Source organism: Phasianus colchicus, chromosome 10, assembly GCF_987193195.1.
Source record: "Phasianus colchicus chromosome 10, bPhaCol1.hap1.1, whole genome shotgun sequence".
In the NCBI taxonomy this organism is placed as follows: domain Eukaryota; kingdom Metazoa; phylum Chordata; class Aves; order Galliformes; family Phasianidae; genus Phasianus; species Phasianus colchicus.
In genome coordinates, this window is record NC_143445.1 from 17312719 (window position 1) to 17327311 (window position 14593).

Here is a 14593-nt window from a genome sequence, read left to right on the forward strand (position 1 = left end):
TAGAGGAATTTAAAATCAGGAATTAAGATTTATCATCCCCAGTGAGTTCTTAGTTTCTCATTGATGGATTATTTCAATTCCTGAAACATCTTGTTTCATGTTACCCAGAATCTCATAGTGAGCTGATGAAAACAATAGCTCCTAACTGGTAACTCTCATTACATCTCTCATGTTGCTTTTTCGGCTGTGTAGTACATCTGATTGAATTACTTTATCAAAGAGCTCTTAACAAAATGACAATTCAGCTAGGTCAGGATAAACTACTAAAAATAACTTCTAGAACAAGCTATTGAAAAATTAATTAGTTTTGGATCTAATTCATTATTCACTGAGCTCCATGGAAAACCACTGCTGGTAAGCACAAGGAATGGCAGATCAAGTCTTCAATGATCCTTGAGCCCTGGTAACATTCATGACATAAACGCAAATGTAGACTAGCAATGCTAAGTGAAAAAATGAAGTGCAAAAACTGGACCTAAGAGCCCATTTCAGCTGTTTGTTCACTGCTCCAGCTTCTCAACCCAAACCAAGGTATTTAAGTTATTGTACATGTACGCTTGTGCTCAATACTGCTAGAGGCGAAACTTGAGTTTAGTTGGCTGTTGTGTCCTTAGAATACTCTGCTGTGTCATGAAGGCACCTTTCCAGCTCAGGGCAAGTTAAGGACAATGTCACCATTAACTGTGAACTTTCTTGCTTTTGATACTTTGGTTCATGACCTCAGTGTTATTTAAACTAGAAAGGAGAGAGTATTAAAATACATGCCCAAGTAATCCAAGGAGAGGGTGTGAATTACTTCCCAAGCTTTAACAAACTGTCAATCCTTTTATATTCTTCCTGCAGTATTCTTCCACTCTTGTGCTATGTAGCTATGGGATACTTTCCTCCATTTTTAATCTTTAACATGTCAATAAAATTGCTGAATTCAAGAACTTAATCACAATGCTTTACTTTAGCGTAGCTCTACCAGGGCAGAGCCATGGTTACAATGAAGTCACTGCTAAAAACCAGTAGTGCTGTGCTGATTTATATCCACTCCGGATCTGCTCTGTCAGAATCGCTCCCTGTTTGTGCCAGTGCAAGTCAAACAAGAGCCAGGAAATAAAGATCAGTGGCTAATGTAGACTATTAACTCAGGAAAGTTTATAAACTTCTAAGGCAAAGGTTTTCATAGTATGAAGAAACCAGAAGGACAGTGCAGCTGCATTCCCCAGGAACCAACACAAGTGATCATTAATAGCCCAGCAACTCACAGAAGGATGCATAATTACGCTGGAGTTGCTTCAGATACTCTAATTTCTTTCTTACTCATTTGCACGTCTCAATCTCAGGTCTCTCTTCCAAGCATGTTAAGCACTTAGAAGGAGTTATCCTTAGAAACTGACTGAAGAAAGGAACCTGAGCCAGGAGTGAAATCCAGACTTGAATTTGCACGGCTTCTGTTCTAGAAGAAAGCTCTGGCTGTTGAGCAGCAGCATCTTGTGGGATGCAGCCTGCCTGCCGGTGCAGTTTTGCAGTAAATGAATGAAATAATCATTGGGACAGAAAGATAGTTTGGCTGACATCACACAGCAGTCAGAACACTCTTGAGATATGGGTGCAGGTCCTTGTGCCATAAGGTTTTGAACCATCTTGGCATTGCATAAACAAGTGAGAGACTGAGAGATTCCCCTCTTAGTAGTCCACAGCCCAGTGACTGTCTCCTTCCTAGTACTTCTGCAGTGTAAATGAGTAATTGTAGTTAAAATAACAATTTCTCAGTAGATAAGACCTTTGTATGGAAGCTCTAATGCTTTTTAAGAATGATACAATTCAGATGATTGATCATGGAATCCATTTAGTTTTCTGTCCTTTTATGTGCTTAAGTATTTGTGCAAATGGGACTGGTGACTGATTTTCTAATAAGCAAAATGTAATTATTTCAGATGGGAGAATTCTACCATTTTATTTCATCAATATTAATGTCTAAGTGGTAAAATCGACGGGGAGCAGCTACATATCAGTTGAGCCATAGGTGACCTACATCAGTGGTTGATCTTGCATCTTGATTAGTGTAAGCTTTAAAGCTCATAAGCTGTGTTCTGCACTAAGACAGACTTTTAATAAGAGTGATGATTAGCTAATAGCATGCAGTTTTCTAGTACTAAAGTCTACTTAAGAACATCACATATCTTTACTTATCTATATATACAATATTAACTGCAGAAATTTTGAGTTACTTTGAAATTATATATCAATATATCGTGTACAATTGCATCATCAATATATACTATTAATGTACTAATTATATTACCTAAACAAAATTGCTAACTTTGTCTTTGATAAACCTTGTCTGAGATTGATGATTACGGAACCTGCTGGGAAGCACCTAGCAAGGGAGCCCTCCTTACAATCTGGTGGCATTTTTAGGCAGTATATTTGGATACTGTGATTGTCTGCAACAGGAAGAGCGAGGCTGCTGTAGCTGCAGGGGAAACTCCATTTAAAAAAAAATCTGAATGCCCTATGCTGTGTTACCAGTTTGATTTCACACCCAGAGTGCCTTGCTGGGTGCCTAAGTGGATGCAAGTTGCTCTGTGAAACAGGCTGAAGTGCTGAGGGGATAGATTTTTGAACTATTTAAATGACTAATGGTGCAGACAGGCAATTAGTGGGATTTTCAAGTTTCTTTTCCTAATTGCATAGTTAAATACTTGAACATACTTCATAAAATTTAGTCTTTATTCCCTCTAAGATCAAAGCAAGGGGAGAAGAGGACAAATTGCAAGGCGGCATGTAATCAGCTAGCCTAATTTTGTGTGCCTAAATAAGATGTCCATGGGTGCAGCGCAGTTTCTCACATCTTCCCCAGTATTACAAAGTCTGCCTTTATTTTGCAGTGCTGAAGCTGGGCCAGAGCTCACCCATAAGCTATTCCAACATTCAAACAGCATGGGGGTATGGAGAGTCCGCAGCGCTTAATCCCACCATACCCCTAACTCCATCCCTGTGTGTGAATTGGAGCCACTATGCAGGGCTGTGGGCAGCGAGCAGGTGGAGCTTGTTTTGAGATAGCTATATGATTTCTTCTCCATCTCCCACAGATTCCCTTAGTATTCCAGGCTGGACATGATGGCAGTGGAAAAGCACAAGGGCTGCCTCCAAACTGGGGGTAGGAGTGGGACCTTGAAGGTGAGATCAGATGGAGAGGTAACGCTCAGACCTACACCACATTCAAAAATCAAAGGCTTTATGTGATTCAGAGCAGTTTTTCTGCCTAGTTCAAATATCTGTGCCAGACACTGGAAGTTACTTGATGTGAATACCCTGTCAGAGACAATTATTTTGCCGATTTGTTCTCGTGACAGCTCAGCTACACACCAGCACTTACAGAGAATAACAGGACAAAGGAAAAAAAACAACAACAAAAAACTTACGGCATAGCCTGCAGTGAAGTGACAAGAGAGATTTGTCTCTGGGGAAAATAAAAAGGAAATACATTTGAAAACAGGAGCATTAGAGGTACAGAAAGTCAGTGCGCAGCGTGGGAGGGCAGTGTGCGAAGGCGGCTGACAAAGTGATGCGCGACTGTGAGATGCAGGGCTCCTCTCTGAGGAGCTGGAGTCACTGCAGAAACACACCCCAGCTCACAAGAAAATGCTAAATTGCTTTGGCTGCAGGTTTTACTCCGGCACTCTCTAACTGCCACGTTCATCTTTAGCACTGCTTTTGCCCTGGAGCTGGATCCTTACCTCAAGGCAGAATTACTCCCCACCTTCTCACTCTTCAAATCCATGTCTTCAATCTGCACTCCCCAGAGCTTAGCAGTTATATTTTTGGCGTTCAGTAAAACCATGTACCCCTCCAGCCTTGTGCTTGGAAGACTTCCCCAGCTCCAGCACAGAGGTGCACATCTCTGGGGATATGATCACTGGTGCAAACAGGCAGGCAGAAAGATGGAAGAAGATAATGGCTTGGGAACACTAAGCAGGCTCTTGCTCCAACCTCATTGGAAAACAGAAACACTGTTCTCTGCCCCACTCCATGCATACAAATAGGAAAAAACAGGAGCGTGAGAATGCTTGAAATAGTCAGATTAGAGATGTCAGTCTGACAGCTCCTGTGCTCTGTGGGGATGTGTTCTGGCTACGTGATAGACTTCTCATGTCCCTTTGGACAAAGTCTGGGTTTTTTTTGACTGCATTCCTAAATGTGCTTGCTTCCCTGGCTTTCCGGCAGGACTTTCAGATGCGTAGCTCATACATAGCCAGCCTCAGGCTTGTTGATCTGACAGCTAACCCACTGAGATGCCTTTGAAAACTCTGAAGTCAAGTAATACCATCCAAGTACTTTTCCCTTCAGAACTGAGTCCTGGAAATGTGAAGCAGCACTGGGAGGATGACCCTGAAATGGTGATATGTTTGTTTCTGAGTCAGGAGATAATTTTCCCCTCACTTTTCTGGTGCAATAGCTGACTCTTCAGGTGCCATTGACAAACCAGCTATAACAGTGTAATCAGAACATCAGGTGGTCCATTACATTACCAGTCTACCTCCCTTCCCAAAGCAGCCACAGATGATTTTAAAAGCAGCCCTCACCCAATACTGGGTCCCATTTCTCACAGCTTATCCGCGCCAGTCCAGTTGCAAAGTTGTATTTTTTTCCAGAATAGTTAAAGAGAATTAGCTTAAATCCACTGGATTTAAACCAACAATGGCCAATCAGCTGCCTGAGCAGCAAACAACAAAACCATCAGCTTTTGAAACTAAACACATTTTCAAAATAGCAAGAGAACAAAAAGAGAAGAAAGGCAGTGCCTTTTGTGACCCAGGTCTGTGACAGAGGCTCTCAAAAGCTCATCCATCGCTTTGTGTAGTTCCCAGCATATATTATTTATCCCTGCGATCAGTACAGATGGGGAGACAACGTAATAGGAGCCATTCCTGAGCACACCCTTCGCTGTTCGGATGGTGCGCGATGGGCTGATTATTTGGGGCTCAATCACAATTAAGTGTGTTGCAAGCAGTCAGAAAGCTGACACCTGCATTGAGCAATGCTGGTGTGTAGAGGAGGCACGGAGGTGAGCAGCTCCTCAAAGCAGCAGACGTGTCTGGGCTTTCAAGGATGTCCAATGCAGTTTTGGCAGGAATCTTCCCTTGGCTGCTCTCCTGCTCAGAAGAAGGGGAAAGCACCCTTCCACTGAGTTTAATGATGAGCAGTGGAATTCAGCTGAAGGAGCACTGAATTTTAAGGCTAATAAATTGCCTAGCAGCTAAAGCTTCAATTATTCAAAAGTCAGAATTGTACAAAATTGCAGAGGCATCACTTTCGCTTAGTAATAAATCACAGATTTAATATAATTATAAATAAATAGCAGTTTTTCCCAATTGTGCAAGAGCAGTAATTCTTAGGAGATGACCATTTCATTTAAATAAATGCATTCTCAGATTTCGCCTCTATGGGAAGGAAGCCGACACATTTTTCACTTGTGTGAGCTTGCTTGAGTAGATTGATTTATTATTCCCTCAGAGGCGCAGAGAGGCCCAGGTATGGGAAAACCAGCAGCTTTACTTTGAGCTTCACTTCCCTGGGCACTGAATTCTTTCTGCAGCTGCTAGTTCCCTCCTCCCTTGTGAACAGAAACTCTTTTCCCTTTTCAGATAGCTTTATGATTTCAGTCACAGAAATACAAGTGCAATATAAAAGCAGCTGAAATTAACATATGCTAAGGCTGTGAAAAGTCCATACGCAGTCTTGAAAGCTCAGAAAAATGCCCAGAAGGCTTACTGCTGATTTTTTTTTTCTTTTCACCTTTGTGGACAGTAAAAATCACTTTTTTTTCTTTTCTTTTTTTTTTTTTTTTTCCTCTAGGAAACACAGTTAACATCTTATTCCCGCCAACCTTCAGCAAAGTATTGATGCCTATGCTTGGTCTTCACAGAACACCTTCGAGAGCAGGTTTCTGTAGTGCCATTTGCAGTGAATTTTAGCAATGACATGAACCATACCACACCCAAGCTTCTGTGCTGGCGCTTTCAGCAGAGGAAAATAAATGTATTACTAGTGATATGGTATAGCAAGCAGAGCAACAGACAGACCTGCACTGGGTGCTTCTGTTTCCAGAGCCCTGAGCTGAGCCCTTCTGACAACAAATCATCACTGCTCCCACAGAGCCACTGCAGCAGGGCTCTGCAGCCAGAAGATATTCAAGCACCATCTAGTGGGAAAAAAAGTCTGTGTAAGATCAGGCAATACAGACCGGCAGTGAAATAGGCATTTTGGAAAGAAAAACAAGACCAGGTAGGAGAACAGTTCCCTGGGAGTAAAAAGTTGTTCTCTGTGGGAGGGAGTCATGGTGTAATCAAAACAGAACAGTAGTGGTTAGAAAAAAAACGAAGAAGGTGACTCCCTAATGGCATTAGTTCCTTGCACTTATATTTTACTTTTGTTTGCTCACTGTATCCACCTTGAGCATCTCAAGTGTTCTCATTGCTGCTTACAGTTCTCCTGCATCCAAAGGCATTTGCAGCCTGGCATAGGCAGACCATGTCAGTAGGACCAAGGGAGGTTAAAGACAACCTTTTGACTCCATACCATCATACCAGCAGTTTTAACCCACCCTTTCACTTGTACTGGAGCTGTCTCCGTGGGCCACACTGTCCAGGCACACACAGGGTGTGAGAACAGTGTCCAACTGCACAGAGTCCCACTGGCTTTTGGAACATGCCATGTTATTGCCTGGGTTGTCCCAGCAGGAACAGTGTGAATCCAGCAGTCATTCTCTGCTGAGGATGGATCAAAGGTTGATATGCATTGGTTGGGTCTACTCGAACATTGTAAGGAACCAAAACAGAACAGTGAATCCTAATGGGGCCATGGCCTAGCCACAGCCAAGACATGCATGATGAGATGAAGCACCAAGTTTGGACCTTGTTAGTCTCAAGACGCCCAGAATTTCTGCTTGGCTTCCAGATTTCATTCATAGATGATGTGTGTGTATAAATCCTCTCTAGGGCTCCAAAAAACCTTGATGCAGAGCTTTAGAAAAATGGTGATAAAAACTTAATACCTTAGGTTATTAAAATCTCAGCACTTCTTTTACTGCAGCAGCTTTTAGCAATATCTACTAATCCTTTTTCTCCATAAAATTCTATATCCTATCTCATAATATACTTTGCTGTGTTATTGCTAATCTTTAAATTTGTGCATGTTCTTCAGTAGGTGGATGATAAGACATGCATTGAAGGAGCATAAAACTTAAAGTGTGCTGGATGTGTTGGCTTCAGCAGCCATGCTTAGGAAATGTCTTCCAGACCCAGGCCAGCACAAGAGGCTGGGGTACAAAATGCAGCACAGGGGAAAAAAGCAGCAGAAGGTTGTACACTGGAGGAGAATTTTTAGTGGGACTCTGCTGCCAAAGACAAGTCATTATGGAAGCTAGTCCTCTTAGAGATCAGCTCATTCTGCAAATGGTGGGATAGTCTTTATATACTGAAACAGCTCCTTCATCTCTACTTTGCAAGGATAATAAAAGCAAAGAGAGATCAGTGGCATCAGCATGAGTTTTGTTCATGCCTATACTACCAAAGATGTCAACCTGAAAAAGTCAATAGAATATTTTGAACTGCAAGCATCTCATCTGCAGAAGCGTAACTCAATCAGATTTTCCTTATCAAGTTTGCCCTTACAGTGGCTCTGTTCAGTCACTTATCTTATTAAACAGTTCTTGAACTCCAGGATAGTACCATGCATTTTAAGTTGCATGTCAAGACTTAGCATCCACAGGCAATTCCTTGAGTGCTTTCAAGTATCATCTGCAGGCAAGGTAAATTAGAAAGGATCAAGCTTGTAACAGTATTTTCACCAATATTCAGATGAAGAAACAGTAAAGACTATGTCATCAACTCAAGAACTTTCTCAGGTACACAAGTTGCTGGGAGTAGGCTCAAGTACAAAGTTGCTGCCTGCCTCAGCTCACCACGCAGACATCCATGGCATGCAGGAGAGGCTGAAGTTAGCATGCACTCCCAAAGCATGACTTACATAAGCAGAGGTCACATGCCAGAGAAGGCCAATCTATTTCCAAGGGGTTGTAATTGACACTACTGTCCTACATCCTGTCCTTCTTCTCCAGAGAAGTCAGCTCTTAGGGGGAGAGGGACCACAGGACACAATGCTTCAGATACACAAGATGCAGCAAGTGGGGAGAGGGAAGGTGAAGCAAGCCAAGCCACATGCTCAGCACTTGAGATGTAAGAGGCCTACAGCACGTCCTCATGGTGACATGGCAATTCACACCCAGCGGAAAGCAGAGACAATTCCTTCCCTTCTACCCATCACCTCCTCAGGCAGCCCCCTTTACTCCTTGCAGATAAACACTTGGATCTTGAAGACTTCCATTATCCTGGGCTAGAGGCACACAGTAACAGAGCACATCTGTTTTTGTAATCCACTTGACCAAGGCAGGAAAGAGCTTTCTCAAGTAACTGCAGTCCCAGCTCTACGATCTTAGCATGAAAAAGGCACTTGCTTTCCAAACCAGGCAGGAGAACCAGCTCTGCTGGGGGGCTCAAGTCTGGACTCGCAGCCAGCAAAGGAATCCAGCTTTTTGCTGAACTGACTATTGCAAATGAAGGAAAGTTTGGACTTTTGGTTACCAGATGGAAGTTGGGAGAACAGGCACCTGCTCCCACCTTTAAAGAGAGTTCATTTAAGATCCTTGTCAACGCTGCTGAGAAAGAGGATTTATACCAACAGCTCTATATTGGTAGGGAAATGACTCAGATAACTGCATTTCATGCTGCGTGTCTGGGCTGCTGCGATTTGAAGGCGGCAGAAGCCAGGCCACGCGATGCGGTGCATTGCACACCTCAGTCCGCTAAAGGGAGCTCCAGGCTCAGAACTCAACACTGGCTCCTATTTATGCCAACACCACCAAAAGCGTTTTCTCTCCTCTCGCTGTAACTGGGTACATAGAATTAATGGTGCATTTACAGGGCAATTAGTCAAATGCAAATCTGCTCCTTAACAGCAGGTTTGCAATCCAGCAGCTACGAACTCTTTGGGGAAGTTAGCAGACCGAGGCTTATGCAGCCTTTCCCTAAGTATTCCCTGGGAACTTCAAGACACATTTCACTTCAGAGATGAAGGCAGCTGTAAATGTTAGAAACTCAAAGAACTCCTAACCTCATTCATATCATTTTAAAAACACCGGTGTGCACCACATACACTGATGCTTACAATATGAATGGGCAAATCTGAAATAAAGCACAACTCTACTGATTTAATTTGAACAACTTAATATGTGGTACATTACGGATGAATATTCTAGAGTTACAAAGCCGGTGTTTGCCAAGTTGCACAATAACCTTTCTAAAAGCAATTTTGGATGCCTGGAACATTGTCCATAAGATCAGTGTCTCACAGATAGCATGAATACATTGCAACAGGTAAGTGGAGTGGTTTAAGTAGAAACATCCACTGGACTATTGTGATCAAGGAAAAAAATGGAGGAGGAAAAAGAAAATACTAACAATAAAACAAAAGAAAAAGAAAGAGCTAACTGGTTTGCATTTGCAGAGTGATTTAAAAGCCAAGCAGCTAAAAACCCCAGGGAACAACAGCCACTAGAGATAGCAAGCACAGCCTCATAATTTAAATTATGGGATAAAAAAATAAAATAAAAAAAAATCAAAACACACATAACAGCCAGCAAGGACCTCCATAGGCAGAGTGATGACTGGGAAGGGTTGCTCCTGAGGCTGGGGAACAGGCAGGAGAGTATTTCTCATTTTGTTTAAGTGTTTCTGGAGGGTAATGGAGCTATAGAAGGAGTTACTCTCCTGGTATGAGCTATGGTGTCTTCCCCAATTCTGCTGGCCCTCCTGAGGTAGCCATGATTAGCCAGTTTTGTTCAGTCCCAGCTGGAGTCAACTGTTTATTCATGTGAAACACCTCTTCCCCTCAATTTTCTACATTCTCTTCCTAAAAAATATATATATGTATACATATATAATTGGGATGGAGATACCTGGGGCGATCCAGATGAAGTGGTCCAGTAGAAGACAATCCTTTGTTTCCTATGAATACAAAGCCAGGTCTGCCATAAAAACAGAAAGAACCCTAGGACCCTGGGGTGGTCGGCCACAGCGTGCTCTGAGAACTGTGCCCTGACATCTGTTACTACTGACAAATTTGTAAGGGAGGTCTAGGAGAGAACCAGACAAAACAGCAACAGAATACTCGTGTTCAGTATGCTCAAGTAGTGGAGACTGTATTACACTACGTGAGGATGAAGAAAACGGCCACTGGGGCCAGGGGTTTTCTTAAGCTCAGGTCCCAGCCCAATACATGCACCTCACCCTACTACTAGCCACAAAGCTTATTGGGCCGGAAGCTTATTGGGCCCAGGGAGCAAGGCGAGCCCCTTGTGACCCCCATTCCATCTTGAAGTGAGCATCCCACCGCCATCGCAAAACCCACCTGCATACAAGCGATGCACGAACAAGGGATGCGCGGCGTTCCATTATCTGCTCCACAGATTTCACAGTGCTTGAACCACTAACTAGAGGAGCCCCGGGAACTCTTAAACGCCATCGAGCTGCAAAACAGAATGGGATCCAAAGAGACACGGAACATAGTTTAAATACGTGCCCTTAAACAATACTCAGCATGGGCGGAATTAATACATGGCACAGGAGACACAGAGGGGAGGTGGGCAGAGGACACAGGGAGGACACAGACACAGGCAGGACATGAGGTCACAGAGGGAACGTGGAGGGGGATGCAGATGGTACGCATCATGAAATGGATTGGGACAACGTGGTAGCAGACAAACCGAGTTTGGAGTCTCAGGTTGGAGATTAGGCAATGAGAATCATGAAAGAGGGAACAGAGACTTCACAAGAAGGTACTGAACTTAAGAAGAGTTGCAGAGGAAACCTGGAGAACACAGGATCCCTTTACAGAAAAGCGCATTAGCTCCAGGCATTTCCACAGTTGCAATGCTCAGTCAGCCAACCAGCATTACCTTGGGACTGACTGAAGCATTCCAGGGATGAGACAAGAGCAAAAGAAAGGAATGTACATCAGCCCCTCCATTACCAGTTTGGAGGAAGGGAGATAACCCCTTCACTCCCTTAAGAAAAGAACTGAAAAGAAAAATAAGAACAAGCATAGCAGACATAGCTGCTCCAGTCCAGCTTCGGATCCCCTCAGATCAGAGGGCAAAGATCAAAGCCCTACAGCATAGAACAAAAAATCAGTTGCCTCTTTCCAGGAAAGAGCACTCACCCAACAGTCCACAGCAGGCAGTCTCCAGGGAAAGACACTGCCTTGGGGGCTGCCAGCCCTTAAATGAGGTGAGGGAGGGGTGGAGCCAGGCTCAGCCCCACCTGGTCCCACAGCTGCATTGTACCACCTTCTGCCTGAAGCTGCATCTTTGCTGCCTTCCCTCCTGCCCAGAGCCTCGAAGCTGCTCCCACAGTCCTCTGCCCACCCCCAACATGCCAGAGAAGACATCTGGCAGCGGGCTGGAGGAATCCCAGCACCCTGTTTTCCTTCTGCCTGCAGCTCTCTCCTCCTCTGCCACACAGGGCACCAGCCTGCAAAATGGGAATAGTCGGGAGGAAAGGGAGCGCTGGCAGGAGCGACTGCTGCAGCTGGCCGGGGGGGTCTGCGTCCCCCGTGCCCTTGTGGGCTACCTGCCCAGCTGCAGGAGGACCAGAGAAGGGCAGATAGAAAAATGCAGCTGAGCCGGGTGGACCTGCACAACTCTCTGGCCGTCCTGCCGATGGCAGCTGTGACACATCGATCCTTTCCATGCAGCTGAATTCATGTTTTCCATCTGTAAACTTAGGTGGAGAACTGCAGGTTTTGTTAATCTTTGTGGAAATGATGTAACGGTCCCCAAGAATCTCAGAACTGCAACTTTGTCTCTGCCTGCGTAGACCTGCTAGGGCCTAAAACTACCCGTTTTATGGCATTAAAAAGAATAAAAAGCCAAAAATGAAACCTGGAGTTGAAGAAAGACCTTGGAAAAAAACACATTAAAATGTGAACAAGACAGAGGCTGAGCAAACGTTAATATAGCCCTGTGCTTTCTGCCAAAGTGCTTCATTTCGTTATCGTTAAATTTGCCGGGCAGTTACATTTCGGTATGTGAATATTTAGAAACAGTGCAATGGATGCTGGCAAAAACGAGTCTGTTTTCTTTTTGAACAGATATTCATAAGCACTTAGCACAGCTTTCCGGGGTCTGGAGTAGTTTCCCTTTGTTTTCTTCGTCTTTTCCCCCCGCTTCTAACTTCGCGCTCTTCCCCCGTCATCACAACGCAGAACGGATTGCCACGGCCTGCGCCGCGGGTCCCCGGCAATGCCGCCGGAGTTCTTCCCGCGGTCTCTGCTGCCACCTCGTGGCCAATGCGCGGAACTGCCGCTGCCCGCTGCTCAGGCCGGCAAGCTGTACAACGCATGCGCGTAGAAACGCGGAAGTGGCGTTTTAACCGCTCTGCACCGCTAATCCGCCCCTCTCTATGGTGATCGGTCCTCCAGATAATAGCGAACACGCGCCCGTCAACTGAAAGATAGCAATTGTTTCGACAGACCACTGCGGGGACGAGCAAGCAGCCGATTCTCGGAGCGCCGGCTCAGCGATAATTTCCCCTTCTAATCCAGGATGCCCCTCGTCTATTTCCGCCGATTTATGCCCGAGCCCACCCGGGAACGGACCGGGTCGGCTCACGGCTGCCCCTCAGCGCCTCGTGGCACCCAACGTGCTTGCCGCCGCGGTGGAGGAGCAGACGTTTGGGGCTCCAGCCCCAGCCCTGCACCGCAGCGTTCCTGGAAAAGCAGGTCTCGCGAGAGCAACGCGCACGGGCCAAGCTAGGCACCGCGCACGCGGCAGTCTCCGCACCGCACTACGCAGGCGCGGTTCTCGAGACAACAGCACGGAGTACGGACGCGCGAGAAAGCACGACGCATGCGCCAGTGGTTTAAAAAAAAAAAAAAAAGAAGGAAAAAAAAAGCGCTACGCACGCACTGGATTCTGCTCCGAACGGGGCATGCGCCGGACTCTGCCCGCCACGGCGCATGCGCCTGGCTGTGCCCCGCAATGCGCGTCTGTCACGTGCTCTGCGCGCGCGCCAGCCTCGGCGCCGCAATACGCACGCTTTCCTCACGGCCGCAAAACGCACGCGCCGTCGTTTGCAGTGCGTTCAGTACGTTCTCGAAGCAGACCGGGGCATAAAACCGCCCGAGGAAACAGACGAGGAGCATTCTGGATCGGAAGAGAGAAAAGTGTCGCGGAGCCGGCGGTCCAAGTATTGACTGCTCACCTGCATCTCAGGGCTTCGAAGAAATGTGTGCGATTGGAAAGCTTTGTGGCGCATGCGCACTACTTCCCGGGTGGGACCGAGCACCACTTCCGCGTGCCTGCGCGCATGCGCCCTGCTGCCTGCGGCGACATAGCAACGCTGCCGCAATTCTGCCGATTGACCGCGTGGGGGCACCAGAGACGGCTGAAACAACCTCGATGCAGTTCCCCCGATTGGCCACGAGGGGGCGCGAGAGATCGCGGAAATCACTTCGCCGCTAGGACTGCCGTGGGTCTGCACCAAGCCGTCGCCAGCCCGTTCTCTCTTTTGATGGCAGAGGAAAAACACAGAAGGGAGAGGGGGGAAGGGAAGACGACAAAGACAACGAAGGAAATCTTCGACAAACCCGCCAAACCTGCGCTCAGTGCTTAGGAGTACTTGTCAATAAATAAATAACCAGCAAATTGATGTTGTCAAGATTTTTATTACTCTATTTTTTTCAGCCAGCGTCCGAGGTAATGAAAAACCTCATATGAAGCGGGCAGATGCGTGCAGCCAAGCCATGGCTTGGAACGATTAACCACATTTGGTTTTGGCACCACGTTTGTGAGAAACACTCAAAGCCAAAAGTTTCACGTTAGGCCAGGATCTCAGTGATAGCAGCAAAGTTTATTCGTCATTGCAATAACAGGCTCACGTCCCCTATTAGCGAGGGAGGGACTGTGCAGCAGTCAGCGAAATTCATTCCGTTCTATACTCCGAACCCAACGCAGGTAACGCTCTCCTGGCACTCATTGGTTGAGCGTCTCAGGCTTACACTCTCCCCGATGCTGTTGCTATGATACATTTCCATATAACGTCCATTACCGACCCGTTGTTCTTTCGTATGTTTTGTACTTCTCCATGGAGATACGAGGGCCATATTTCCAAGAGTGAGCACATGCGTACTGTCCTGCGCTGGGCTCTTTCTCTGCGCCAAGCAATGGCCCGTACGGCACCTGCGCCAGACCCTGGCCCGTACTGCGCCTGCGCCAAGCACTGGTGCGTATTGCGCCTGCGTCAAGGAATGGCTCGTACTGCGCCTGCGCCAAGCAATGGACAGAACTGCACCTGCGCCAGAACCTGGCCCGTACTGCGCCTGCGCCAAGGAATGGCTCGTACTGTGCCTGCGCCAAGCTATGGCCCGTACTGCGCCTGTGCCAGATCCTCGGCCGTACTGCGCATAGAGTCTCGGCCATCACCGGAGCACGCGCTGTTACCGAGAAAATTCTGCGCGTGCGCCTACCGCGGCAGAAACCTGC

The 14593-nt window shown here is 46.2% G+C and overlaps 1 protein-coding gene across 9 annotated transcripts in view; it reads right to left on the reverse strand.

Annotated features, from left to right (window-relative positions):
* ATP11B (ATPase phospholipid transporting 11B (putative)) overlaps positions 1-13337 on the reverse strand; it is an 87139-nt gene extending 73802 nt beyond the window's left edge. For 2 of the 9 annotated variants that reach the window (XR_016469704.1, XM_090147536.1), the window contains exons 1-3: positions 11272-12301; positions 10462-10579; positions 10010-10186 (exon numbers count right to left, since the gene is read on the reverse strand). Coding sequence is in view for 8 of the 9 variants with exons in the window: in XM_090147536.1 (XP_090003662.1) it covers positions 10010-10186; positions 10462-10467 (183 nt within the window). In the remaining variant the exon portion in view is untranslated. Of the gene's footprint in view, positions 1-10009; positions 10187-10461; positions 10580-11271; positions 12308-13313 lie in introns of those variants that run through there. The other 7 variants (XM_090147537.1, XM_090147535.1, XM_090147534.1 and 4 more) reach the window with 7 other exon arrangements.
* Between the last annotated feature and the right edge of the window lie 1256 nt (positions 13338-14593).